Genomic DNA, 24,342 nt, shown 5'->3' with positions numbered 1-24,342 from the left:
AGACACTTGCTAATTCAGCTGAGGGCAGAGGTGGAAAAAGGTTACTTGAGTACAAGTACAGCTGGGGCGGGCACATGTACTTAAGTACAAATCACCAACACCTCCCCAAAAACTACCTGAGTAAAAGTACACGCATCACATCTTGCGTGTATTCAAGCACCCAGAAGTGAAAGCAGCTGCATTTTCACTCAAGTATCTTTTTGTGTACCTTTCTCCCCTGTGATTGAGGGCAGTTCAGGCAGGGAGGAATGCCTGCAAGCTCTGGATGTGGCTGGCAGGCCACAGTGCAGAGAGCAGGAGGAGGAGGTTGATATGCATATAGACAACATATGCCAGGGGACGGAGGCAAAGGCAACACAGGGTGTGGTCACATGCCCCCACAGAACCTTTCAGTTGTGCCCCCCACTACCTACACTTACAGGGCACCTCTGCTTCCCTGCAAAAACACCAAACAGCATCACCCAGCCATTGTTCTCCTTGCTTCTCCCCCTGCACCCACCTGAGGGGGAAGGGCACCCTCCCCAGAAGTACAGCCTTGAGCGAGCGAGCACCAAAGCTGTCCCGTCACCTCCATGGCCATGCAGAGCGCCATAGGCACGGGGGCGTGGCAACAGCAGGGCTTCATCCTTCCCTGGTGAGTACCTCAGATCCCGCCTGACGTCAAGCGTTCACCCCACCCTGTTCGCTATGGGGCACTGGAGGCAGAGGGGCCCCAGCGGTGCCATATCTTATCTCTGATTGGTGGGGAGCACCAATGGGGGGTTGGAAGGTGGAGACAGAGTTGGCCAGAACAGTCACAAACAGCAGCTCAAGAGACAAAAACCAGTCCCAGGCCCTCGTAGCTTCATACCGTGCTGCTGGTAGCTTTGTTGGTGTGCGCCTCCATCATCTGCCAGTACTTTTTAGACTCCTGGACAATGTCTTCATGGGTCATCCCTGAGGGCGACAAAGCAGAGACACAACTGACTATCCCCACACCAGTCCGCTGACCACGCACCCAAATCAAAGGCACTGAGGAGGAGAGGGAGCGTGGTAGGACTCCTTTCCCACTTCTGGTCCAAGACCCCACCTCATGCCTGCTTCACATGGGTCTTACAGGCTAAAAAGGTGATGGAGTCACACCCCTGAAGACCCAAGCCTTTTACTTACCAACAGAACAGACCCAGCAAGTTCAGATTTCCTCCACACACACTTGCTCTCTTACCCATGAAAGTCAACACCAAGAGGAGAGAAAAAGAGAAGTTACTCACCTGTGTAGTAACGATGGTTCTTCGAGATGTGTCCCCGTGGGTGCTCCACAGTAGGTGTTGGGCTCGCCATGGCGCCGCAGATCAGAAATCTTTAGAAGTCTCCGTCGGGTCGCGCATGCGCCGATGCTCACCGGCCCTTCGCGCGCCTTCGGTCACATGCGCGATCCGGTCCCCGCCAGTTCCTTGACCAACCGCCCTGGATGCTTCTGAAAAACACGAAAACAGAGCTCCGAAGCGGGGAGGATGGGCGGGTATTGGAGCACCCACGGGGACACATCTCGAAGAACCATCGTTACTACACAGGTGAGTAACTTCTCTTTCTTCTTCAAGTGGTCCCCATGGGAGCTCCACAGTAGGTGACTACCCAGCAGTGACCCCAATTAAGGAGGTGGGTGTCCGCTTATGTGCAGCTTGCCCTTGACAGGACTGCTGTTGATAGGCGTGTATCCTCATCGAGCACCCGGTGCATGGCATAATGCTTGGCAAAGGTGTTGTAAGATGACCAAGTCACCGCTCTGCAGATGTCTTTTAGCGCGATGCCTTTGAAGAAGGCCGTCGACGTTGCCATCGCTCTGGTGGAGTGAGCCCTGGGCGGAACTAGCAGAGGGGTCTTACTGAGCTCATAGCACAGCAGGATACGATGTGATTTGAAACTCTTTGTGAGGATAGGCCTTCCCCTTTCGACCTGGGTGCGAGAGACACCAGGAGTCTGTCCGTTTTCCGGAAGGGCTTAGTTCTGTCTATGTAGAAAGCCAATGCCCTCCTTACGTCTAGTAGGTGCAGCCGCACCTCTGTGCTGGAGTTGTGAAGCTTAGGATAAAATTAGGGTAATACTATTGGTTCATTAATGTGGAACTCTGAGGAAACCTTTGGAAGGAAAGCCGGGTATAATCGTAAGACCACCGCTTCTTTTGAGAATACTGTGCAGGGTGGCGTTGCCATTATTGCTGCGAGTTCACTCACCCTGCGGGCTGATGTGATGGCAAGAAGGAAGGTTGTTTTCAGGGTAAGTAGCCGGAGGGGTACCGTGGCCAATGGTTCAAAGGGTGGTCCCGACAGCGTGTGGAGGACCAAGTCCAAATTCCATGACAGCGATAGCAGTTTCCGAGGGAGGTACAGGTTTACCAGCCCCTTTAAGAACCGTGTGACCATAGGATGGGCGAATATGGTTGGTCCTTCCTCTTTATGTTGAAACGCTGATATAGCTGCAAGATGGACCTTTAGAGAAGACAGGAAGAGTCCATCTTGTTTTAGCTCCAGCAGGTAGTCTATAATTGCAGTTAAAGGGACACCCTGAGGGGCCAACTGCTTGGAAGAGCACCAGGAGATGAATCGTTTCCACTTTAGCACGTAAGTCCTTCTGGTGGAAATCCTTCGACTGGACTCCAAGACGCATTTCACTCCCTCCGAACATATGCTCTCTCAGGCGCTGAGCCATGGATTAGCCACGCCTGTAGGCGGAGTCTTTGAGGGTGTGGGTGCACTATGGACCCCTAAGCCTGCGTGAGAAGGTCCGGCACTATCGGTAGGGGGAGCGGCAGGCGGCATGACATGCACAGAAGTAGAGGAAACCATTGCTGTCGGTCCCAGGTTGGGACTATTAGTATTATGCGTGCTCTCTCTCTTTTGGCTTTCTCTAGAACCTTGTGAATGAGTGACGTGGGAGGGAACGCATAGAGTAGAGGGCCCTTCCATGGCACCGTGAAGGCGTCCCCCATCGATCCCTTCCCATGCCCGCTCTGAGCAGTACTGAGAGCATTGTTTGTTGTTGTAGGTGGCAAACAGATCAATTTGGGGAACCCCCCATTTGTGAAAAACTTGTTGCAGCAGATCGGCACGGATCTGCCACTCGTGCGTGAGCACAAATCGCCTGCTTAGCTGGTCCGCCTTCATGTTGTGGACACCGGGTAGGTGTGAGGCTTTCAGCGTTATATCGTTGGCAATGCACCAGTTCCACAACCAGACTGCCTCCGCGCATAGCGCAAGGGATCTGGCCCCTCTTTGTCGGTTGATATAAAACATGGTGGTGGTGGTGTCGGTATTTATCCCGACTACTTTGCCATGCAGGTATTTCCGAAAACGTCTGCACGCGTTGAACACTGCTCTGAGTTCTAGTATGTTTATGTGCAATGTCCTTTCCACGGGGGACCATAGCCCCTGAGTTACTTTGTTGCCGATATGCGCTCCCCATCCTATGTGGGATGCGTCTGTCATAAGAAAAATTGCGATTTGTGGCTGGTGGAAGGGCACCCCCACTAGTAAGTTTTTGGGGTCTGTCCACCATGCCAGAGACCTGCGCACCTTTGCTGTGGGCAATACTGCCTCGTGGATGGTATGGACTATTGGTTTGTAAACGCTCGCCAGCCAATGCTGCAGGCCCTGCATATGCAGCCTGGCATTCTGTACCACAAACGTGGTGGTCGCCATGTGCCCCAACAGTTGTAGACATGTTAGGATTGGCACTGTGGGGCTGTACGTCATCACTTGTACCAGGGATTTGACAGTGTGGAAACGGGCCTCGGGCAGGTATACTCTTGACGTAGTAGAGTCTATGCGTGCCCCTATGAACTCTATATTCTGTGTAGGCTCGGTCTTTGATTTCGAGAGGTTGATAACTAGACCCAACGAGGCGATTGTGTTTGTAGTGATGTGTATCATGCATAGGACATCTGCCTTTGAGGCCCCTTTCAGTAGGCAGTCGTCCTGGTATGGAAAAATGAACGCACCCTGTCTGTGTAGGTAAGCTGATATTACCGCCAGTGTTTTGGTGAACACTCTGGGTGCTGAAGAGAGACCAAACGGAAGAACTCTGTATTGGAAGTGCTCCCTGCCTACTGTGAAGTGGAGGAAACATCTGTCTGCCGGGTGAATAGTTATATGAAAATACGCGTCCTGCAAGTCGAGGGCTGCAAACCAGTCTCCATCGTCCAATGCCATAAGTATGGAGGCAATTGTAGTCATCCTGAAACGCTGTTTGCACAGATGCTGGTTGACGGCATGTAGGTCCAGGATTGGTCTCCAGCCCCCCGTCTTCTTCTCTGTTAGGAAGTACCGGGAGTAGAACCCTTTCCCTCAGAATTGTTCCAGAACTCTCTCCACCGCCCCTATGAACATGAGATGGTCCACCTCCTGTTTTAACCTTGTCTCGTGGGAGGGGTCCTTGAAGAAGGACTGGGTGGGTGGTTTTGGTGGGGGTAGTGATTGGAAGGGGATCGTGTATCCCGTGGCTATAATCTCCAGTACCCATTTGTCTGTGGTGATGTTTTGCCATTGAGAGTAGAACAGTTTGAGCCGATGGTGGAACATGTGTTGGGATTGGCATTGAGGGATGGTGTTGATATTGCAGTCCTCGACATACCCATCAAACTTGCTGTCTCAAGGCTTGCCCCGAGGGTGCGCGACCTTGCTGGGGGCGTTGTCTGGGGGCCCTATACTGTTGCTGCTGGTGGTGGCGCCCTTGGTCATAACTCTGTTGGTATTGTGTACGCTGAGGTTGATAAGCGTAGCACCTTTGCTGGGGGTAAAACTTCTTCCTCCTGTACGCAGGGGTATATATACCCAGGGTCCTAAGCGTGATTCTTGAGTCCTTGCTGGAGTGTAGGACCAAGTCAGTTGAATCTGCGAATAACGTCTGTTTATCAAATGGAAGGTCTACGATTTTTGTTTGCAGATCTCTGGGAATGCCGGACGTCTGGAGCCACGATTCCCTACGCATTACCACTGCTGTGGCTGTGGAGCGTGCTGCCGTGTCTGCCACGTCCAGGGCAATCTGGACTCCTCTTCGCGAGGCCGCGTAGCCCTCTTTGACGATCGCTTTTAGCACCGGTTTCTTATCCTCTGGAAGGAAATCCATGAGAGAAGCAAGTCTGGCATAATTGTCAAAGTTGTGGTTTGACAGGTGTGCTGCATAGTTTGCCATTCTAAGCAGTAAGGTAGAGGAGGAACAGACTTTCCTACCGAACGTCTCTAATTTCCTTGCATCTTTTTCTGATCCTCCTGATTTATACTGGGGTGTCTTGGATCTCTGCTGTGATGATTCGACTACCAGGGAATTTGGTTGGGGGTGGGTGAACAGGAATTCCATGCCCTTGGCTGGAACAAAGTATTTCTTATCCGCCCTCTTGTTTGTGGGAGGGGTGGAGGCTGGAGTCTGCCATATGTTGGTGGCTGATTCCATAATAGCTTCATCTAGTGGGATATCGATCTTAGATGAAGCCGGGGGTCTTAAATTGTTCAGGAGTTTATGATGTTTCTCCTGCACCTCCGCTATGTGAATGTCCTGTGTTCGTGCTACCCTCTTGAATAGTTCTTGGAACTGCCTAAGGTCGTCCGGGGGGGAAATATTCCCAGGGACAGTCCCCTCATCTGGGGAGGATGAAGAGGCGTCGCTATGATACACCTCCCCTAATTCCTCCGATTCCTGGATTTGTTCATATACTTGCCCTTTTGAGGATTCAGAGGGGAGGTCCAGGGCCTGTGGACCAACATCCGCCTGGGGAGGCTGTGTCCTTCTCACGGGGTGAGACTGTGTGAAGGGGTGTTGGCAAGGTGTGGGTGGGGATCCACCCCTGAACCTGGACCCCCTGTGCTGGTGTTTGGTATGGTAGGGACGGCCATAACAGCAGGGGCAAGGGACGGTGATGGGGATCTAGACCATGATCAGAAAACATACGCATGGGGTCTAGCCGAGCGTGACCTCCGTGATGACGCTGATAGCGGTGGGGATGCTCTGTGATAGTATTCATAGGGGTCCCTACAGCAGATTGGCGAAGGTTCTCTGAGACAGGGGGATGGTGGTTGCAGGAACGGGGATGGAGGTCTGAAGCAGGCCATCGGAGTTGCTGCCCGATGTATTTCTGGGGGCGAGCTAGGCGATAACGGCAACATGGTGGCCTCCGGGGATGGGCTGCGGTGCTGTGTTTTAGCCTTTGCTTCCCCCCTCCCTGTGAAGCAGGCACCGCCCCCTGCCGTGCCAGGGACCTCGGCGCTGTTGTGGGTGCCGCGCTCGGTGCCTCTGTGCACGGCGCCACGCGGATAGCTTCCTCCAGCACCGTTGGGTCCCGTGCCGAGCACCCCTGCTCTGGTGCTGTCAGTGCCCCAGGGGTTGGTGCCGTGGAAGTTAGTGCCGCCGCTGCCGGCGCCTCCGGTGCCGACTGCTTAATGGTCGGAAGCTCCAGCACAGCTGTGCGCGCTACGGTCATCCCGCTTTGAGCAGCCCGCGGGTCAGAGGCCTGTACTCCGCTCGTCCTGCTCGCAGGTGTTACCGGCGAGGATCGAGCTGGAGAAAGCTTCCTTTTCTTGTGTACAGAGGTGGTTATGGAAGCCGCCTTCCTCTTGTGCGACCCTGAGGGCCCCTCCTTATGGGGCTTCTCCGATGGTTCAGGTTGGAGGGCCTTATCAAATAAAATCATTTTCAGCCTCACCTCCCTGTCCTTTCTGGCTCTGGCTGTAAGCTTAGAACAGTGAGGACACTTTTGTGGAACATGGGTCTCCCCGAGGCAACAAATGCACTCGCTACGCCCATCTGAGGCAGGCATGGCCTCGCGACATGATGCACATTTCTTAAACCCCAGCAAGGACATCTTGGCCCAGGCGTTTAGTCTTTGAATGTTAATGGGGCACTTAACAGCTAATCAGTCCTGGAAAAAGACAACGTTCGCGGCTTTTAGGATAGCAGACCACTTAAGGCGGCCGCCTCCGTTCTTCTCTTTCTCCCTCATTTTTTTTTTTTTTTATTACTATAACTACACTTAACGGAAAACAACTTTAACAATGCTAACTAAAGCTATCAAAGTAATAACTATTAACAAGATAAACAAAATTAAGAGAGAGTTTTATCTTTCTCAGGCTTTGGAGCCGGAGTGGAATCCATCTGCAGCCATTGGCGGTTGAGAAGGAACTGGCGGGGACCGGATCGCGCATGTGACCGAAGGCGCTTGAAGGCCCAGTGCGCATCGGCACATGAGTGACCCGACGGAGACTGCTAAAGATTTCCGATCTGCGGCGCCAGGGCGAGCCCAACACCTACTGTGGAGCACCCACGGGGACCACTCGAAGAAGAACATCCTCTTATGATGCTGTTGATGGTGGTAAGAAAAACATTTGTACAGAAACGTTGCCTTGGTTACATTTTATCTCAGGGATTATCTCCTTGATGGGTTCAAGGATCTGAACCAGAACCTTTGCCAACTCCACCAGTGCAGGGACAACCAACCAGCATTAAGATTCTCAGAGCACCAAATACTGAGAACTTGTTAATTTTCTAGCAGGCAAACAAACATGAAGTCAGTGGAGCCGTATGTGGCAAGATGTCTTTAACTACCTGGGCTACTACCAAGCCTAATTAGCTTGTTGCTGTGTAATTTAGAGATGGCTCATGAAGCATGTGTAACATGTCTGACCACCTTTCAGAGCACTGAAACCAAAACCACCAGAGAACTACTTTAATAAAGCCCCACTGATGTAGAGATGCGGCGTGTCAGTAAACCTGTATATATTACACTCACTCAAAGCTCCTATGTTACCTCTGTTATTCCAGGGTACCACATGGACACTTTCTTGGCTCTGAGCACCTGTGTAAGCTAGAAGCTCGGAAGCCAGGAAAACTATACTTCTTACTCAGGCTCTGCCAGTGACCTGCTATGTAGCCCTGGACAAGTCAGAGCATTCCATGCCTCGGTTTCCCCATCTGTGAAAGAATATAGCCTGGCTGCTTTCCAGGCATGCTGGGTTATTCATTTTGTTTAAGTCTGTATAGGGCACTGAAGAAGTCCAAAGCATCAGGCAGGCATTTTAATTATTCAAACACACCCAGAAATGCCTCTGGAGCAGCAGCAGCAGCTGCCCTGTGTGGTGCTGAAAGACTCCTAGAACAGCAGTATTGTGCTTGTTACCTCCTTGTTGATCCAATGCGGCGTTATAGCCCAGAAAAGACCACATAATGTTAGTCTGGGTCTGCTTATCCAGGCCCTCACACGTTCCCCAATTCCAGAATTTAGGGCAAAAATCAACCTCTTCCTAGAGGATCCTGTGCAAAAATCTTTTTTAAAAAGTACATTGCTAGACCCTGTGATTGTATAAAAAAACCTTCAAACGCAAAGCGTACTGTCTCGTACGCCTGCAGGCAGCCTACAACAACGGCTCTGAGAGGCAGGGCACGCCCCGGCACCTCCATAGGACACGAAGGTGGATACTTAACACTGAATATTTACGTTTTGACATGGTCACCTATTTCACCCTCATATGTACCATCCCCACTATGGAGGGCAACTGCCTGAGGAGTGCAAGAAACCCAAAGTGCAGCTGAGTGGCAAAAGAATGCCCACTGCCATCTGCTACTCACCAGATGACTGCACCCATCTGCCTGTGGTGACCTAGGCATGTGTATCCTCCAGACATGACTAATGCAACTCCCCAGCCTGAGGGACAAAACCATACCCCACGAGAAAGCTCAAGCGGCTCCAAAACACAGGTCACTGGGAACACGTCGCCTCCAGTACACCACCTTTACCTTGGCTCACTAGTGAATGGAGCCCAGTTCAAGTTCTCTGCCCTGCTGGTCAAAGCTCTCCATGGAATTGGCCATAGGCCTCAAGAAACTTCTGTGGCAGCTACACCTCAGCCATGGAGGGCAGGCTCTTAAGTGAGCTGGAAACAAAAAGCTTTCCCAGGGGCTGTCCCGACATAACGACCCTCACTCTTGCAAAGAGCCAGGAACGAGCAGGGAGCATGTCCCCCATGCAGCTAAATGTAACACCCATGGCATCTCCGCACACCCTCGCATCCAGACTGGGGAGGAGGAGGGAGATTATAGTCTTCATTCTCTTTTTAAACACTTGGGAGGTGCTTAAATACTACAGAGCATGTCAGTGCTACAGGCCATACCAGCCCCTAGAGAGACAGGCAGACATTTCTTTGCTTTCCCTGCTGGATGGGCACCAACTGGAATTGCCAAAGCTTTAGGAGCCTGCCTCAATGGCCTTTGCCTGCCCAGACGTGTGCTGAACTCCTCCAAGCACACCGCTGGGCTCTGTATCAACTCTGACAAGGTAGGAAAATGAGCCGGTCTCCCCTGCTCCAGGATAGGTCAGTGAATCTCCCTGCTCAGCGCGCAGTGAGTCAGAGAATCAGACGAAGCACTTGGAGGGGAAAGAAAAGTCAGACTGAAGAGCTCTCAGTGCCGTTACGTAAGTGACCTGAATTGAAGCCTGCACTTTGTGAGACAGCGGCCAGCCTATTGCCAAGGACTTTGTTTCCATAACAAACTCTTGGGAGTGGCTTTATCAAAGGGTTTTTGAAAGTTCAATGAAATCCTCTTGGTTACCACTATTTCGTGACTGTGCTCAAAGCAATGAAACACCAGAGGGGCCCACTTTGCCTTCCTTCCTGAGCTGCTGCCCTGGCTTGTCCTTGCCAAGCCTCAATGTTCTATCACTCAGCTTCTAACGACCATTTCCCCCGACACATGCGGGCCTGAGGTAATGGCTCACTGGGCTATCATTCTCAGCACTGCCTTTGGACAGACGAACCTGGCACTCGCATTGGAAGGGCCGACCTCCCAGCAGAGCAGTTCACGGTCCTGCCTCTACTGCCCACAAGCAGAGCGAGGGAGGGAAGAAGGGTATGTTTGAGAGAGAGAGAACAAACAGTTTCCTGAACTCTGCCAGTCACCCCAGCCAGGCCTCTCTCTGTCCCCAGTGACTCACAAGCTGGGCTGGAGAAGGCACAAGCATATGCTCCCTCCTTCTCTTCCCTCCACACCCAGCGGCGTGCTTACCAGAGTACTGCTGCAGCAGCCAGACCTTGAGCTCGATGAAGCTGTGAGCAAAGTGGCAGCTGTCCTCACGCAAGCAGCCATAGCGCACCTCGTGCCGGCACACGTCGAACTGGAAGTGCTCCTGGAACTGGCGAATCTTAGAGTATTTCAAGGAGGTGGAACGCACGATATGAACCAAACACCTGCGTGGGGGAAACAGCCCAGCCAGAGAAACAAAAGGGATCAATGGACTGACTCTTCTCCCCTCCTCCTACCATTCTATGGCATGGGTGGGCATTAAAGCTGATCCCAGTAATGTGACAGTAGCACAAGCAGCCATTCGCATGGGCGGATCTAAATTCTGGGTCATGCCTCATCCCCAAACCTAGAACACCTCACACAGACACCTTCCACTACCTTGTTTCAAATATCTGACCTCTGGACCCCTATGCAGCATAAGCCAGATCCAAGCTCGCTGGAGTTAACTACTGTCTTTCCATTGACACCACTGGGGTGTGATCGTGCTCTAAATCCTTTGGCACCCCGTGTCAGACATGCATGGCAACATATCGAACCTTGTGCTGGGTGGGAAGGGACGAAATCGGCAAGTGACTTGAGTTAGCTTGTGGGGCACCAACCCAAATCACTCCAGCAGGCATGGGCCAGCTCACTCACTTGTTGTCGTAGAAGCTGTGTTTGTCAGCCAGGTTGGAGCAGACAGATGGACAGTCCTTAGTGCCTTTGCTGATTATCCGGGGTTTGCTGTCAAAGCAGATCTGAGAAGAGGAGAAACAGCACCCTAGGAAATCTTGGTGAGCAGAAGGCAGAGCTGCTGACAGAGAGCTCACCCCAATGGGGGGGATTTCACTTGGACAAGAGAAGGGCCATAGGAAATTTATTCAAGAGGTTCAAAATGAGAACAGGCTTGGTGGGAACATCACCACAGAGCTGCTTGGAAACCAAAAAACACATTTTACAAAAATTTCATAACAAAAGTTTTGGCCTTTTTGAACATTCCAACACTTCCTTCATCGCAGCTGGAAATATTTCAACTTGGTCAACTCTGTTCTTTTCAGCCAGCTACACCACAGCAAGGGGCAGTGAGATGGGAAATGAAAGAACAGTAAGTCCAAAGCAAAATCACTTTCCTTTACAACATCACCCTGTGGACCTCGCAGCTTCAAGAGGTCAGGACAAGGAGGGACAGCTCCTCAGTTACATAAACCAAGGTAGCTCTACTGGCTTCAAAACAGCCTGCATGGTACAGGAGGCCAGAATAAATTATCACAATGGTCCCTTCTGGCCTTATCTGAACAAAGTGACACAAATTTGCTTGAACCAGGGGTTTTGCTCACGGCAGGGTTATTTTTTTTTCAAGCAGCCAGGCCAAAATTCTGATTATTAAATAAATTTGCTAGCTATAAAAGCCCAGGTAGTCAAATTACGTGCTCAGAATGTGAGCTGACCACCTGCAGGTGGGACAGGTAGGAGTTACCTCCCTCCCACACTTATGGCATCGCACAATTGCTCAGGTACATCAAGGATGGTTCAGTTTTGTCACCTGCCTCCAAAACAAGAGGGATAGGCTGCTTCTGAAGGCAGGATGCTGGCAAGGATGGCCCAATGGCCTGGCTGCATGCTGACAACCGATCTGAGCGTGGGATGCAGTGGACTGGAGCCTGCCTCTTTCATGCCCTTTCATTAGAGTTATGTTCTGGGTTTGCAGCACTAACAAGGACACTTAATCTGCAACAATACAGAACGTGTGAGGATTGTGCCTATTTCAGCTCATTTCCAAAGGAAACAGCACTCCCCCGTTTCCCTTCCTCCCTGTACCTCACAGAGGAAAGTGAAGATGCCCTGGTGTTCCTTCAGAAGCTTAGCAATAGTCAAGTTGCCCCGCTTGATCCCTCCCAGTGGGTCAAAGAGGAGGTCACGATTGAGGGTTCCCTTCCTTTCCTCTGTCCACACGTCGATCTCCTCCTGGTGGTACGCGAAGGTGCAGTTATCCCCGTACTTACAGTCCTGCTTGTTAATCATATCTACAAAGCAACAAAGAGCAGATCACCCCGCACAGAGGCGGAGCAGGTTAGAAACTGAGCTCACCCTCGTTGCCTCACCTGGGTCTTCATACCTCACAACGAGCTATAATAAGCAGGAAACCGAAGGGTTAAGACAGAGCTTCTGACCCGTGTTAGACACTCTATCGTTACACCACCTCAGAGACTAGGCTGGTTACATCCCATACACTGAGCAGGGTCAGGCCTAAGATGGGGAACTTCTTTGGAAAGCCCCCGTGCTCCTGAGCGGGGAGAATTCTGGCTAGTCCCAGCATGTACAACATCAGTCCTACTGGGAGTCGGGCTATCCACCTCAGCGAAGCACATAAACCTGGCTACTCTGAGAGAAGCAGGCTGCAGTCTTGCCATTCCCACCATGCTGTGAAATCTCCAATGACCAGTTGGCCTCACTCTTTCCAAGCCGTCCTATATCCAGAGAGGTAGAACCAGGTGCCCCTCCATGGTGCGAAGCTCACCTTTTCTATGGTGTGTTACGGGTTCATCCGTCTTTCGTTTGCACCCTGCTCTCACCCCAACCCCGGAAACCCAGGGATTGTCTCGCAAAGGTGCAAGGAGGCTCCAGAAGGAGCATGTAATCCCCGCTGAAAGCTCCCCTGCCGAAAGCTCCCCTGCCATCTCCATCGGCATAGGCCTCACAGCTCCCTCCCTGCCAGCAGCAGCTCTGGCCCTTCCGGCTCACCTTTGCACAGGTAATAGGAGCCCACAAAGTTGGTTTTGGTGGGACGCGGCCGGATCCTCTTCCAGGTCTTGTCTTCAGAGTTGCGCAGCCTCCCCAACAATATGTCCCGCTTGCATTTGTGCTCCAGGCCTTCCCGGTAAGTGTAGTCACCAGCCTTGGGGCCTGTAGGAAAGGAGGGCCGATCAGTGGGAGAAATCCAATCCCGAAGCACACAAAGTGCTGTGGGTGTCACAACCACGTCACCTGTTTTGGGGTAGCAGAGCTGGCAGGCCTGTTTGAAGATGTGAGTGGATGCCAGGGGGTTCTTCACGAGCAGGGCTGTGTTGGGCATCACCCCCTCTGGCTGAGACGGCAGAAGCTGTGCCCCCTTGGGTGTGGTTGGGTGGCTCACCCCACTGAGGCTGACCTGAAAGACAGACGCACCCATCCCTCTTCTAAACTTCACAGCCCATGGACAGAAAAAGGCCCCCACACTAAGGCTGGGCCCCTTCTTTCCTCTCTCCAAACACACAACCAAGCTTGTGCCTCAGCCAGACGCCTGTCGCCACCAGCGGATAGAAACGGGAACAACAAAGCTTTGTTTTCAGAGACAGTCCCTGGGCAATTTATGTGCATTAGAGAAGGACTATTCCTGCCCCATGGACAGGCCAGCAACTCAGGGAACAACAGCTCTCTCACACCACCCTTGGAGAAAGGGCTCCTCTCCTCACCTCCCAGCACAGCGAGCTATGCATTTGGCAGCACTTGGACCACAAGAAGGAATGCTGCCAAGTGAGGCTTCAGGCAGAATGAGAACAGAACGGCACAAGTTCAGTGATGCCTCAGCCCCACTCAATAGTCTAGTCTAGAGGGAGGCAGACCACCAGAGCTCCAGAGCAGACATGCCTCAGCCCAACTTTGGAGACCAACGCTCAATCCATGCACGGTGGAGACCAAAGGGAAGTATTTGAGTCCACTTACTCTCCAGCAATGTGGTGGGGGAGGGGACAAAGGCAGCCAGAGAAAGTACTGTGCTACCACATGGAGAAAGGTCTCCGTACAGCCCAGCCACCCTTCAGGGATGAATGGGAAGGAGATCATGCACACAACCCAGAGCAACTGAAGCCATCTGATTTTGGAACTCATTAATAAAGGCCCCAGAGTGTGAGAAGAGCCTCTTGCCCTCTCCACTCCCTTGGCACATGGGCACCTTGGTACAGCTGTCTGCGGTAGCAGCTCACTCACCGCCGGAGATGGTTTCTGGCTGCCAGAAGTGTGCCGCAGTTCCTGAGGACCAGCTTCTTCTGGAGAGAGGAAGAAAATCCCAACACAAATATCACACTTCGGGAAGCTGCTCTGGTCCCCAGGACACAGATTTCTGCTTGCTCGACAGGACTGTAATTCTGTTCATCTTCCTGAAAATCGCTGCAACACCCGCCCCTTTTCCGGAACCCCTGAAGGCACCAGAACCCCACTGCCAGCTGCCTGGCGGGGGCATTTCACAATCTGCCAGAGCCTGGAGGGACCCAGCACAGATGGGAGCCTAAGCTCCGGCACAGTCCTCACAAAGCAATCCTTTCCCCACTTGTGACCTGCCAGCGTTCAGTCTGCTGCAATGCCCCCCTGCTTGCACAGTCCCCCAAGGGGACACAAAGCTCTGCACCCGCTCTCCCTCCACAGCCCGGCTCCACAGAACTTGACTAGGGCACTCACTGTTCACAGAGATCACAGGCGGGAAAGACTGACTAAACCATCTAGCCCACCCCACCCATGCGACATCCGGCCCTACAGTCGATTTCCCAAGACGTTGCCAAAGTCTGTTTTAAAGGCCTCTGAGTTAGAGGGCGCCTACCTCTTCCCTTGGTGGACTACTCACATGCCAGGAGATCTCAGTCTCGGGCACCTTTCTTTAGCATCAGGTCTGAATGGCCCCTCATCACTCTAGTCACCTCCTCTGAGGTAACCCTGAAAGCTCTTCCTCCTGGGTATACACACCTGGACGGCGCTTGTAACCAGCAGCCCTACCCCACACCGTCCCCCACTGCTGCTCAGACAAGCTGTGCTGGTATTTAGATTTTTTAATCTTTTCTCCACCTCGACCAGGTCTCTGGAGTCCCCATTACTGGTGGCTCCCTTCTCTGGCACTGACAGACACCTGCCGTGGAGATGCCCAGAGCTAAATGCAGTGTTCAAGGGGCGCTGTCACCAGAAGTGGGAGAAGTACCCAAAAAGCTACTTGAGTAGAAGTGCAGCTGCATTCACTTCTGGATACCCGAGTACAATCTAGATGTGATGTGTGTGTGCACTTTTTCCTCAAGTAGTTTTCCAGAGGGACATCGGTAACTTGGACTTTAGTACGTCCCCCTGCCCCAAAAGCAGCAGCACTTTTACTCAAGTAATTTTTTGGGTACTTTTTCCACCTCCGCCTTTCACTGCCAGGGAAGCACAAACACCTGCGACCCCCATTCTTCCATGTCCTGCACCTACCCACAGCAAAGGAATCCAGGGCATCCAGTGAGCCCCTCCTAGTCCTAAAGGCATCCAGGGCATCGAGCCGTGGCTCTGTGTACGGGATCAGGTCCAGCGAATCCAGCGAATCCAAGGGAGAGCTACCGCTGCCCCCTGCCGGCTCAAAGGCATCCAGGACAGATGAGGAGCAGAGCTGCTTGGTGGGATCCATCACCAGGCCGAAGGACGCAGGCGGCAGTGGGGTGGAGATGGGGATGTTGGCTGTCACCACAGGGGGCAGCAGCGGTGTTCCACCCGGAAACACAGGAATCAGCTGGGGCATCTCAGTAGGCAAGTTGGTGGGAATGGTCCCCTGAACTAGAGACTTCGGGAGTTGGGAGGAAAAGGGTCGTAAAATGGTGTTAGGGAAAGGACCAGAGGAGGCTGGGTGGATGGACAGAACACACGACAACAGCGAGGCTCACACAATCACACACTCCAGAATGCACAGCACTTATCTTCAGAGCAAGAAGCCAGCCTCTACCCTCCAGCCATATTTCCACCCCCAACACTGAAAAGCCAGGTGCGCGAGGGGGAGAGGGGCCATCTTCCTGCTCCAGGGGGCTTAGCCCCTCCAGCTGAATTTCTGTATTCCACTCACACCAGGCCATCCAACAAGCAAACAGCTGAGATGGGCTCCTTAGAGAGACAAGCCAGCAATGGGAAGACGAAAGGGATGGAGCAAACACTGCCAGAGGAACAAGGGACAGCAAGGAGAGAGAGAACATGCTTTAAAGGTGAATTCAGAAGACAACCAGAGTTCTTACTAGAGGGTACTGCGACCCGTCAGCCAGGGAATCCAAGAGAGAGTCCAGTTCTTCTCCAATAACCTCCCCATCTGTGAAGTCCTCCACACTCTCGGGCACGGGCAGGGATACGCAGTCTGGAGAAGGGAGAAGTGTGGCACCAGGAAGAGAGGTGGGAAGGTCCTTTGCATCCATTTCAGAGGGCGAAAGGGCTGTGTCCTCACTCACAGGGATGGAGGTGGCAAGGGGAGCAGGGATGCACTGCAGGTCCATGGAGAAATCTGCAATGGGTGAGGGGGACAGAGAACCAGTCACACGGCACCTGCGGGAGAGCTGGCGCAGCTTGGCCAAAGCACACAAGAGGTACAATTTAGCTGAATCTTAACTACTGAACAAATGAAACGTCAGAGACTGGCGGCTCCAGTTTTGGGGATTCTTGGCCTTTGGTTTTCATCTCAGCCCTCCCAAAGGCCTTGCAGAACATCAGGCGACTAGCCAAACAAAGCTTACCTACCCTGGTGATGCCCAGGGAACGTCTGCACTCCAAATCTTACATCTCACTGACATCAACAGCAAAACAGCTCTTGAGTTCAGGGGGGTTGAGTCCTGACTACATGAGCCCAGAATCCAGTTACTCGACATGTCATCTGGTGGTTTTTACTTCTTCTGCACTGCCTCCTCCAGCAAAACTCAGTTGTCCTCCCAGCCCTCTGCTCCTTGGAGCACCTGTACCCACACTAGAACCCACTTCCCCTCAGGCTCCCTAAGGTCTGAGCTTTCCCAGGTGGGAAGGGAAGGGGACACACACAGCCTGATTGAAGAGGGGAGCAGGATAAGGAAGCCCAGAGAAACTGCCCCCCCAAAAAAGCACACAGAATATCGGGTCCCCAACAATGTTCTCTCTAATTTTTGACATCCGTTTGCAGAATAAATTTTGTTATGTGCACCAAGGCATGCCTAGATGTGCACCACCAATAGAAACACACACTGCCAGCTGTGAGCAATCAGCTAACCAGGTGGGAAGCATCTGAATCTCTCCAACACGAAAGCCCAAGTGCTCAGCTTACAGGGAACACTGGTCCCCAGCAAATATTACAAGGCAGGTCAGACACCCTTGGCAGACTGGTGCCTCTCTCTGGAGGACCCCTCCCCTCCATGTCTCTAAAAGACATGCAGATGTTTAAGGCACGAAGCCTTACTGAGGTTTCCCTCAGTAGTGTGGGGAAGGGAAGCAAGGGGAGACCACTTCCCCCACAGCCTCCTTCACCCTCTGGTCCAGTGGCCTATTTGAAAATGAGGCAATTCATCTCCGTTGTCCCTCCCCCACTACACAACCACTCTGTTAAGGTGACATTAAGGTGGCAAGCACACATTTGTCATCTAAGCACACTCTCTCCTTCAAAACTGTTAGAGTTTAAAAAGAAACAGTCCAATTGTTAGACCTCCCCAGGAGATGCAGAGTTACACATGTAAGCATCAAACCAGGCACCCAAACTACCTTCATTCTGCCCCGGGAGCGATGCCCTGGAAAAAAACAATCAGAAAAAGACTACCACCTTTTCCAGCCACTGGAAAGAATTCCCCGTTCAGAAATTCCAGGGCCAGAAGGGTTCATTGTGACCATCTAGTTTGACCTCTTGCACAACACAGGCCACAGAACTTCCCCAAATGTTATCAGCAACCCCCAGACTAGAACGTCTTCATCTCAGCTGACTAGTGATTGGGTTGTTTTATGTTCTTACACAGCACAGATACTATTTCCTGATCAGACAAACACCAAAGCAGAAGGTACCATTCCTCACTCTGCATTAAGAGCCCAATTTTGCTACACACTAAAGGCTCATAAGAGACACTCATCACCTCTCAGATCTGGGTGTTATGATTTCACTTGACAGTCAATTAGTCAAGAGTTATTAATCACAGAGCTAATGTATTTCCACATACAAATTTCATACACACAGATTGGGGGAAATGGGACCCTTTAAAGGGGACCAGCAATAGTGAGAGCAGTGAAATCTTCACACTTAGTATTGCAGACACTTATGCAAGGAACAAATAAAAACTGGTGTGCTGTGGAGCATGGTTTGCAATGCTCTGTTAAGGAGGGAAGGTATGGGGCTGCCACTTCTGTGGGGGTAGAGTTAAGGTGGTTTAGTCCCTGGCTAAAGGAGAACAACCTTGCAACTTTCACTCTGCGTTTCCTGGGGTTCTAAATACATCAGGCCCCACCTCTGATGGCTCTGGGTTGACAATCTTAACACTGACGTTGTTTTGTTTGGGAATGTACAGCAGAACAGCATTTGTTCAAACCCAGCTTTAGAGAAGCACAGATGAAAACTTATGTCCCCATCTGTTTGTTATTTACATTGATTTGTCCCCATTTATCCAAAAAATATGATTACAGTAAACCCTCGAGTTATGCAGGGGGCGCATTCTTGCAACCACCGTGTAACTCAAATTTTCATGCAAGTTGAGGGGAGATGGGAACCAGGCTGCAGCCTGGTTCCTGGCTCCCCAAGCTTGCAGGAGCCGGGAAACTCACCAGCCCACAAGTGCTGGTCCATTTCCTGGCTCCTAGAGTGGCAGGGAGCTAGGAATCAAGCCCTCTCCCCACCACTTGCAGGACCCAAAACACCAACTAGACTAGCATATCCCCTCACAGAGCCAGGAAACTGACCAGGGCAGCAGTCTTGGTCAGTTTCCAGGCTCCAACTAGCGGAGGGGAGAGAACCAGGGGCAGCCTGGCTTGGGTTCCCCTCTACTGGTTGGAGCCAGGAAACTGACCAGGGCTGCTGCCCTGGTCAGTTTCCTAGCTCTGCAAGCAGAGGGGAGCCCAGAGCCAGGCTGCCCTCTGTTTCCCAGCTCCCTGCTACTCCAGGGACTGGGAAAATGCTCCTGTCAGGGACAGCAGCCAAGATTTAGGTTACTGCCCGACAGGAAACTGCTCCTGTCAGGGGCAGCAGTCACATTAATGTAAGGTTGGGAAGAGATGCAACTTGGGAAGAGAAACCAATTCAGAAAACAGCACCTACATATGCTCCACCTCCAAACATTCTCTTGCCCCTTCTTCACTAGGCGGGTCTCTTCCCTTCTCCAAACCCAGGGAACGCAAAAGATGTTCAAATGAAGACAAAGCAACTATTAGTCCAGCCAACCTGGGCAAGTGCCTTACTGCTGCCAGTCGAAACAGAAAGGAGAGAACTTTACCTGTTTCAATATCATCTATGGAGCCCAATCCATTGGAAGTCATCTGCCAGGCAGTGAGGGGAAGAGAAGAAGAGATCATTGCTATAAAAGACATCTTTTGAAAGGTGTTAGTGCTTCACAGCCCCAAATCCCACCTCCCAAATATCTTCAGTGCAATCTCTGCTGCTTCGCCGCTCTCCCACTTTTTGCCTCTCTCGCCCCCACATACCTCTCAGTGTGGGACCAATTACATTAATGTCTTATTAGACCACTATTCCACCTACCCTCTTACTTCAGCAGTGATCAAAACCTGCTTTCCTCTGAATTACAAACCGCTCTCATACCCAGCCTTCTCAGTAATTCTGAAGGTGGGATTGCATAGGGGACAGAATATTCCTTGCTGATTCCCAGAGCCAATCAGCTAACCCCACCAATTGTGAGATCTGATTAGCCGTATCTTACACAACTAGCCTTTCTTTGCTTACATACGTTTCCATTCAATAACCACTCATATTTGCTGCAAAACTAAAAACAGGAAAAGGTTCTCACCAAAACAACTGCTGACAGTTAGCCCTAAGCAAGGAATAAAATGGACAACTTCACAGAAGTATGTATGATGCTGCTAGAAATAATTTTCTCAACAATTGTATTAAGGCCTACCATGACTCCATTTCCACACAAACATTCCTGCGTTAGTCCAAAGGCCACCTGGTGTTAGCTAGCTCCAAAATGTAAATATCCCTACATTCTCTATTCCAGCAACTATAGAGCTGTTGAGTATTTTGGCCAAACAGGTTCCGGCCTGAGAAACACCTTGCCATCCTGGCGTGACTCCAGAGGGGAAGGATAAGCTCTGACAAAGAACCCTTACAAAACCTTGCCCTTTACGCAGTACAAGGGGTATCACTGCTGGGTACCAGGCCTTGGCTAAGGCCAGATGAAACAGTTCAGAAAAGAGTGCTTTTCTCTGCCCTGACTGAGAGAAGATTAATGACTCTTTCTTCAAGGTTTTTTTCAAATCTTATTTTACCCTGTTTCACTCCTATTACTAAACTAAACATTTCTTTATAATCAACTCAACCAGTTATTTACTCCACTGGTACCCAGCTTTGTTTTTTTAATTTTTACTCCCTCAGCCCAAACCTTAAATAAAGTAACAGTGGTATTTTAATAGTCATCACAAGTTTAACACAAACCTCTTCGTTCGCGTGACCCCACTCCAATTAAAAACACAGGCTTGGGACCTACTTCTTATGCTAAAATCCAAACTCAATTTAAAACCACAGCTCATCCCAGTCTAATGTGAGCCCATATTCCAACAGTGTAAACACTTCTTTCTTCCTGCTTTTAGTTTAAATTGACAGATGCCAGAAAGCAAATATTTGAGATTCTGCATTTGCAACTTTATCAGTTACTACTTCAGTTTTTGCAGTGTTTTAATTTTCCATTAAAGGGAAAATTTTCAGTGGAAAAAGATTATGAGTGGCTACAAGAAATGATCTAAGACAGATATTAAGATAAGTCACCCATCAACATAAACTTCAAATTATTCTCTGGTACTTTTTTGGTTCATTTATAAAGTGACAACGTCACCTAATGCTAGGCCCATATTTAGTAGCTATGAGGATTGCCAAATACTTTTTTAAAACTATTTAATGTTTAATGAAATCGCTTAAAACTGCAATGAAATCAGTGATCTGATTATTTTTCATCCTATATTTGAACAGTGCCTATCTTGGGACAGTGAATTGCTCTAAGCTACTTTCATCTTATACCTTCCTTCATCTATTTCACCTCCTGGATCTTGAATATTAGCACTATGAATTTTACCAGAAAGGGGAACAGACAGTGAAATCAACCAGTCTATGTAAGTGAAACATAAGCTTTGACAGTGAAAAGCAAAAATCAGATTAAGAATTGTTTCTGCTTTTAAAATGTTATCAGCACCATAACAAAGGAAATATTTTAAAATAAAATTATTTTCTTGACCTGGTTCCTTGAAAAAGCTGGTGGGAGGGAAATCAATAGACACTGATTTTTTTTCCCACTCCTAAAAGATGTAATTAATTTGTGTGAAATATAGAAACTGGGGTAAAATAATGTATGGACATTGAGAATGTCAGACAGGAACTGTACCTGATTTGCTAAGCTGGCTGATGTGCCATTACTGAGTAGAGAGAAAGTTTCCAATTCCTGCTGCAAGGAAGAGAGAGATTTCATGACACAGAAACTCTTTGAACTCCTGTATTAGGTAGTGACTGATAGTTGCTTGTCAGCCACAGCTATCCACTGGTACATATCCACTGGTAGACTTCCCTATCAGGCATTCTCTACAACTACAAACCATAGGGAGAGAAATCAGGACCTCCTGCCCTTCCTTTGTGCACACCAACCATCCCAAAATTCCTGGGATTATCCCAGAAGCCTGTTGCTTGCAGGATTATGAGAGAATCTCAGATACAGTCCAATCACCACAGTGCAAAATGCACATCAATGCAACATCCCACTTCACATATCCATTACAATGCTGCATCAGAAATTTGAACACCTTGAAATTTGCAACAGACACATTCAATCTGGTCATTTAAAAATTAATTGTGCACTGCATTAAAGCACTGGAATGAAGAACAGAAGCTAGGGCAAGCTGCAGCAGAAGGCTACTCATAAATTTTAAATTCATTAAAAAAAAGTCAAGTTTTGCTTGCACAGACACAGTTCAGACTCAAGTCTGTGGAGTAAAAAGTTAAAGGGAAAATGCAGAAGGTGTGTGTAAGTATGAAAAGTATTTTAGGGAAACTTTCCCCTCTCTCTAGGTTCAATAATTACAATAACTTTTTTAGAGATCTAGCAAGTGGGAGATTTTCCTGTAATGCAACACCATTTATTATTCAGCATTGCAAAGCATGCAGAAATTCCATTTATATAGCATCAGTTACTCGAAAGTTCTTTATCAACTACTACAGATCGCTTTGTTTGTCACTGAAATGCAGCTGTGTCAGAGTAGGAATGTGCCAGCTGCTTCACGCTGCACAGCAAGGTTACCCAAGAGTTAGAGGGGAACTGAACAAATCTAAATTAAACTGCAGAGAGGAATGCGAGGGACACAGGAGGCCAATCACTCTGCTGAAACTCAGCCGGGACCTTGAGTCTAACATTCCTATTCTTGAGAAATGTGTCACAGGAGAATCAGTGACCAGAAGTGGTTTTGCCTTACATATAGGATAGTCTCGGCAATGGCTCAGTGCCCCTTAGCATAATCCTGGGGTGTTGTTTCATACTGAAAGAAAAAAGCTCCACAATGAACCACCACATCCACTGATTGCAGCACTAGAGTTTTCCTTAGAGCTATCTCCTGGAATATCCAGGCACCATTCTGCTGAGTTTAGGATATATGGGACTGTACACCAAGCCAAGATGCTTCTGACTGGTAAGCCAGAAACATGCCTGTGGGGGTGATGCAGGTCAGGACTGAAGGTTGATTGGCAGATCTGGGAGCATCCCCAGGAGCGGACTAGCAGGAGGTGCTGAAGGCTGTACCTATGGGAATGCAGCTGTTCAGAATCAAGAGCCTCTACGAAAACACAGTGGTGGACTTCAAAAGACAGTCTAGAAAGAGTCATACCTGAGGCCTTTTATATGCTTTCCGAACCCTTAAACCCAGCTTCTGTGCGAGATCCTGACCAAGCTGTGTAACACTCTCATCCTGGAGAAAATGGAATTCAAGAACATTGTCATTTTAAAACATGTGGTTTTACCTTCCTGTGTGTACAATCACCAACCAGAAACAGACCACAAGTTACACAAACAGACCGCAAGTTACAGCCACAGAATGAATTACATGCTAGCATTCTTTTTGGGATGCCAGACAAGAAATAGCTAATTGGCATGCTCTGTTCCAGAAGAGGCTGTGCAGCTTCAAGACCTCAGGCATTCAGCCTTGCAGAGACACAAAGCTGCAGAAAAGGAGAGGTGACACCCTCTCTCCAACAAGGCATCGAGTCTCCAAATGCAGGGCTAGTGATCCTCCTTGGCAGGGCAGCCCTACCGGCTCCTTCATTCCCGCCCTGCCCCACACCCTCGGTCCTAGGATCCAGGTGGGAACACTGGTTCAGAGTCACCTTTGACCTCCCCTTGCTGCTGCACTGAGCTCTGCTAATGATTTGGCACAGGGGTGAGTAAACATTTTACATAGGGCCCTGCTTCTTGTCCCTGCAATTAGCAGGGCTCCCAACCCGTCGAATGTAATCCAAACCGATGGAAATTTCAGTTCTGTTCATATGAATTTAAAAAAAAAAAACCAAACAAACCCAACCTTTAGGCATGTGTAAGGAAATAAGTCTGTAAAATGTAAAACCTTTATTAATCGGTATGTAAATGTGAATACACACACATAGAAACAGTAACGTATCTCAACATTTGTAATGAGATGGACGAGCCTGAGCCCAGCAGCCCGTCGTGCTGAGCTCCCCTTGTGAAATCTCACGCCTCCCGCATACTTCGCTCATTCCCGACTTAGCCCATCGCAACCAGGCTGCATTCACTCTCTCAGTTCTTCTCTTTAAAAAAACTTCCAACTTACACCACACACAGATGCTGCACCCTGGAATGGCAAAATCAACCACATAAATTCAGACAATTACTGCCCTCCCACCCTGGTGGGCCCAGCTGGAAGGGGGCACCTGCTCCCTGCCTGGAAGGGGCGAGGCCAAGAGTGGAAGGGGTGGGGCTAAGGGCAGTCAGCCCTCAGCACTTCCTGGGCTGAGGCATCTCCCATGACCTCTTCCTTGCCCATCTCAAGACTGCCAACACTGCGCCACTTTTGACACTCTCAAGGGATGACACATTGGGGGGGACCCAGGAGGAGTCACATGCTCCCAACACTAGGTGTCCCAGCCCTCCCCCAAGCTTTGGGTGGGGGTCATGTGGCCGGTGCCCTGCAGAACGTCCCCCTCAACCAGCTGCCTCTGACACTGCCCACTACCCTCTTAACTTCTTATCTTCTCTGGATTTTCAAGACACCACTGTCTGCTGGTTCTCCTACTAGCTCTCTGCCCATTCCCTCAGCTTCTCTTTCAGTGGGACCATCTCTTCCCTTCTCCTACTCCCAAGAGGGGTGCCCCAGATCTCCATCCATGGCCCAGAGACAGAATGTAAAGTG

General features: G+C 50.2%; 1 protein-coding gene across 4 annotated transcripts in view; it reads right to left on the bottom strand.

Moving 5' to 3' along the window:
- The window catches only part of ZC3H7B (zinc finger CCCH-type containing 7B), a 60,876-nt gene that overhangs the window by 13,523 nt on the left and 23,011 nt on the right, over positions 1 to 24,342 (bottom strand). For 2 of the 4 annotated variants that reach the window (XM_075009894.1, XM_075009887.1), the window contains 12 exons: positions 22,807 to 22,887; positions 21,321 to 21,380; positions 19,206 to 19,248; positions 16,020 to 16,279; positions 15,232 to 15,577; positions 13,990 to 14,048; positions 13,009 to 13,171; positions 12,766 to 12,927; positions 11,842 to 12,047; positions 10,681 to 10,781; positions 10,027 to 10,208; positions 851 to 936 (listed from right to left, as the gene is read on the bottom strand). In XM_075009894.1, coding sequence (XP_074865995.1) covers positions 851 to 936; positions 10,027 to 10,208; positions 10,681 to 10,781; positions 11,842 to 12,047; positions 12,766 to 12,927; positions 13,009 to 13,171; positions 13,990 to 14,048; positions 15,232 to 15,577; positions 16,020 to 16,279; positions 19,206 to 19,248; positions 21,321 to 21,380; positions 22,807 to 22,887 — 1,749 coding nt within the window. The remainder of the gene's footprint in view (positions 1 to 850; positions 937 to 10,026; positions 10,209 to 10,680; positions 10,782 to 11,841; positions 12,048 to 12,765; positions 12,928 to 13,008; positions 13,172 to 13,989; positions 14,049 to 15,231; positions 15,578 to 16,019; positions 16,280 to 19,205; positions 19,249 to 21,320; positions 21,381 to 22,806; positions 22,888 to 24,342) is intronic. The other 2 variants (XM_075009904.1, XM_075009910.1) reach the window with 2 other exon arrangements.

Source organism: Carettochelys insculpta, chromosome 1, assembly GCF_033958435.1.
Source record: "Carettochelys insculpta isolate YL-2023 chromosome 1, ASM3395843v1, whole genome shotgun sequence".
Taxonomy (NCBI): domain Eukaryota; kingdom Metazoa; phylum Chordata; order Testudines; family Carettochelyidae; genus Carettochelys; species Carettochelys insculpta.
This window is presented reverse-complemented; position numbering and strand designations above follow the sequence as displayed.